This window comes from Nanorana parkeri, unplaced genomic scaffold (genome assembly GCF_000935625.1).
Source record: "Nanorana parkeri isolate BGI_ZX_2015 unplaced genomic scaffold, ASM93562v1 scaffold136, whole genome shotgun sequence".
NCBI lineage: Eukaryota > Metazoa > Chordata > Amphibia > Anura > Dicroglossidae > Nanorana > Nanorana parkeri.
In genome coordinates, this window is record NW_017306404.1 from 257,820 (window position 1) to 262,788 (window position 4,969).

Here is a 4,969-nt window from a genome sequence, read left to right on the forward strand (position 1 = left end):
ATGCAGAGATGAGAGCCCCCAGTGATGCAGCCCAACTCCCTGCAAAACAGGTAAGCAGGAGAGGGGGCAATGTTTTATTTATTCATTTTTATTAGTAGTTCTGTTTGTTTTTTTTGTATATTAAATGTTTATTACATTTTTCCAAACATATATTACATGACAAAAGACATGGAGACATTAGCCATTACAAACATAACAATTATGGCAGTAACATGTTTGTTTTTAATGTGTGTGTTTTAATAAGTGCGTGATCTGTGTGTTTCATTACGTGTGTATGTGTTTTATTAAGTGTATAAATGTTTGAATATGCGTGTTTCCCTATTTTGCCTAAGGCCCCATTCACACTGTGCGTAAAATCCCGCTATTTCGCGCATTTTTGCCGCGCGATATCGCGAGAAGTCGCCGGCCAATGTTATTCAATGGAGCTGTTCTAATGTACAGCTCCATGTCGCCCATTGCTCGTCGCTGTCGCTTCAGCAGGACCCTTTCTCCTGCGGATGTCGCGCGATGTTTCTATTTCATATGTTTAGGAAACTTTTGCATTAAAACAGGGCTTCTTGGTTTGCATATGTTGTAATACAAGTTCAAGCTGGCCAGCTGCATCAAATTGATTGCTCTCTGTCCAGTCTCTGCTTTGCAACATGCCAGATACTTATTTACTTATAACATACTTTATTAGACATATAGTTGCAATATTAGGGAAACAGAGACTGTTGGAGGGGAGTAGCCAGGAAGCAGGCAACTGAGCAAGGGGATGGTGGATGGAGGGAGCTGGCGTTGGACTTTAAAGCATGAATACAGACAATTCAAATATTAGCCCCTGCAGAGGGGCTAGCCCCATATTGCAAGGGTAAAGTGTTCATTCTCATCTAGGTACTAAAATAAAAAAATGTATACTGGCCTGATCCTCTGAGCCAACGTGCTTACAGCCTCGGTCCTTCCAGCCTCGCTCCCCCTCTGCTCCATTGGTCTAAGGTCCTGTGAGTCTTCACATTCTGTACAGTGTATAGACTATAGAACGTGAGGACGCAGAGGACATAGCATCACTAGAGCAGAGGAGGAGACTGGCACAAGGGAGCAGTCTAAGAGCAAGCTGGGATCGCGGTTCAGGTGAGTAACTTTTGTTTTTAGCCCTCTAGACAAATCAAGCACTTAACCCTGGCAGTGTGAGGGTAGCCCCACTGCCTGGGTTAAGATTTGATTTGACTGGAGTTGGGCTTTAAAGAATACGTTTGCTTGCCACAGTAGTACAAGATTTACATATATTCTTTTGCTGTGATTATTACATAGGGAGATAGAAGTTTGATGGGAAGGAAGGGTTAATCCTCGAGGTCAGCTATAAAACATTTCTTTTTCTGAATGTATCAGTTTACATTTTTTTAAATCCATAAAATGACCAAGAGAAAAATCTCTTAAATATTTGTAAGGAGAAACATGTGTCCTAGAAGTGTTGTTGTAAGAGCAGCTACATGGCCAAGCATTGTTTATACAAGGCAGTGATGGAGTTAACATGAGCTCAGAGCTGCAGAGCCACTGGTAGGAGCAGTGTGAATATTCAGGTTCCTTTACATCAGTGCACTCTCTTCAGCAGCACAGCACTCAGTGCTGAGTGAGGAGGGTGCAGGGAGCATCTTGTGTGGCTGTCTATGGGATCTTTCATGCCTTGAATGAGCTCCAGCCAAAGAACTGTAATCTCAACTTCATCTCCTTCTCAGCAGCAGTCACATCCAGTCCAGTGGTCCAGCAGAATTACATCAGCAAGGGTCTGTGTCCGCAAGAGCCCTCCAGGAATTTCACTATGAGACTGGTAATATCTCATCTTCTTTCCTGAACATGACAGTTTGGTGTTGTTCGCTTGTATTGCTCCGTGTGTGTTGTTTTGCCTTGTCTTTGAAACTAATTTAATGAAAGATATCCCTCCTGGGACAACCTTGTCTCTCTTGTTTTACTTGTGAGCACAAAATGCATAGGTAGATTTCTAAAGGGGAGTACTAGAGGAAGTCTGACTTTGCCTGTGATGTAAATGTATGAGTTAAATGTCACTGGGGGTCTATCTGTTACTGGATATGAAAGGCTGGGAAGTCATTGAATGTATCTTTGCAGATTATGTTCCAGGTATCAAAGATGCAAATCCAGAATACAGAGCTGGGTTGCTCAGGGTAGATTCCTTGTAGGTATCATGCTGTTCATTTGCTTCAAAGCACAGTACAGCGTGTAGCTGCTAGGATTTAGAGTTTAGAGCATCCCAGGTAGACCGTGAATCATGGTGTAAGTACCGGCACTTTGTCTCATGCCTGGTTGCTTCAAGTGAGAGGGTGTGAAAATATGTCCTCTATCTATATTAAACTGAACGTTGTTTTGTACTTATGCAAATGGTCCCCTGATACAACCAATACTTTTATTTAACAGACATTTACAAAATACTTCTAAACGTATTTTGTAAATATGAAAATAATGAAATCACTTACTGCCTTCTTATATCTTTCAGAGATTCCATCAGCAAAATCTTCCTAAACTTGTAGATATACTACTCCTGCTGCCCCTACACGAGTCCCACTGTTCATAGTACATTCCATGTATAGTGATACCCTCTTGTAAATACCGTCATAGGCTACCTGGGAACTCTAGTGGAATCATATTAGAAATCAATGCATGATACAGCCTGGCAGCATCTAGCATAATATATAATGTTGGTTTTGGGTGGAGTAACCCTTTAAAACAAGAGTGAATGCAGACTCACACAGGGAGGTTTAATTATTAGGACCTTTGAGCCGCTGGGCATTGCTCCAGAATGTGAACCAAATGACCTGTGCACAGCTACTTTCATTTCTCTTTTGGTATACCATTGTAATCAATCAAAGGTGGTTTTTGACAGAGTAACAAAGCTGTTGAAAATGCCTTGTATAGTTATCATGTGAATTATAGCTGAAATGATGAAGCTCCAGAATTGTTATCTGTTTGGTTTTACCATAACCAGGATGTATCATTTTATTTCATTTAAGGTTTTTCTTTTAGAAGGTGTATATGTGTATGCTTGGCATGTTAGTGCTTCAGTTTTAGCATCCATGGCTTGAACTTCAGCTACATTTTGCAAAACGTACAACACCTCTTCAGTTCAGGATTTAACAACAATCTAATCATGTTGACTTGTAGGCTTGTCTGCGTGACTGACACCACGGGCTTGATTGCACCTTCTGTGGAATAGTAATTAAGATCTTGTTCTCAAAATAATTATAGCGCAGTAGTAAAACACTGTAAGCCTTCGATGGGTTTGGAGCTGTTCTAAAAGAGTTTGACTTTAAGCTAATCATTCACAAGGGTGGTCACCTTGCAAATGTAATCAAAAGCTACTTTGTGTTCCTGTCATCTTCCTGTTGATAATTGAATCTACTGCAATGTCACTTTCACCAGTCGCAGCCAATAGAATTGTTACAATTGGCGGCCGGTGCCATGTTTTGTGAATTCTTTTTTACCCGCTGATCCAATAGTTCTATTTATGAGACATTTTTTTTGCAAGCTAATAGGTAACGTTTAACCCTGTGCCCTTTATTATAATATTATTATATTATATGTATATCTTTATCGCGCTAATTATAACAATTATGTCAATTTATTCAAATATTGATACATTAATGCTTTCCGATTGGCAGCTGCACTGCTGTGATGTAACACACAGAGATCACAGCCAATAAAATGACTTCATTTGGCAGCTTTTCAGTTGAGTGCCATTTTCCCAATAGTATTATTTTCAAGTAATGGTTCCCTTAACTCTAATTTTTGTATAAAACAAAGAATCAATGAGGTTTATGTTTCCATGTAAATGGTGGTAATACCATTGGCAGCAGGTTGCTTGATAGGCTTTAACTGGATTTAATGATGTGATGGAGGGGACGGATGGCCAAAGTCACCCTGAATGTTTAATGCATAAAAGACTAGAATGATGTGTAGATTATTCTGAACACTTGTTGTATATAGTCCTATACACTAGCCTTCTAGTAAGGTACAAATACTCCCATACCTAGATGCTTTCACCTATGGTGTGTGTGTATCCCACTGGATTATACATAACACATAACAAACCTGTAGAAATACAGTTGGTGATTTGCAGCCAATCAAGTTTAGGCTGACATTGTTTTCAATGCAAGTTAAAAATTAAGAAATCATCTGATTGGTTACTGTGAACAATATTTCCAGTATGCTTTATACTAAATTTCTAAGGCCAGATGTGCCGTACAGACATATTATCAGCCTCTGGGTATACAAAAAGCAGTATGTAAACAGGCAGTTATAGATACAGTAAATTGCATTCCCAACCTTTTAACATGATCTGCTTAAATAATATTATGGCTGAACACATATGCTTTTAGTAAAGGTGAAGAGCACATAATGCACCCACAAATAATCTTCTATAGTGCTGGCTGACCCCTATTAATGTAAAGACATGAAAGGTGCAGACTATACTCAAACTGCAGTAGCAGCAACATGCACCATGCAAATACTGTCATTCTACTGTAAATATTAAATGAAAAACAAAATGAGTGTGGAAAACCTCAATGCCTGAAACTATGAATATTTAAACAAGTAGTGTGAGTGTGTCTTGCATTTTGAATTATTGCGCAGAGCCGCAGACATGCCACAGGTCATGACACGTTTCACAAGACACCTCATAGATCTAATCAAGTGTAGAGCGGTCGGTGAATGGAAGACATTCTGCCATTCAGCACAATCCCTGTGTCAATTATTAGGTTTTCACACTTTGTATAATAAGGATCATTTATATACAGTACGGTGTTTCTGTTCAGTATTTCACAAAAGCCCATACTTTGGAAGCTGAAGCATGGTGGAGTTCTAAATGCACACCACATTCAAATATGAAAATTGTTGTTTAAATCATATTAGTGGATACAGCTTCATTGCTGACACCTTTTTTCAAATTTAATCCTGGTATTCATCTTCTGCACCTGACACC

The 4,969-nt window shown here is 39.4% G+C and overlaps 1 protein-coding gene across 1 annotated transcript in view; it reads left to right on the top strand.

Moving 5' to 3' along the window:
• Positions 1-1,571: 1,571 nt before the first annotated feature.
• Positions 1,572-4,969, top strand: part of LOC108785006 (schwannomin-interacting protein 1) — a 323,306-nt gene continuing 319,908 nt past the window's right edge. The window contains exon 1 of the mRNA XM_018553973.1: positions 1,572-1,807. Within this exon, the coding sequence (XP_018409475.1) occupies positions 1,799-1,807 (9 nt within the window). The 5' untranslated portion in view covers positions 1,572-1,798. The remainder of the gene's footprint in view (positions 1,808-4,969) is intronic.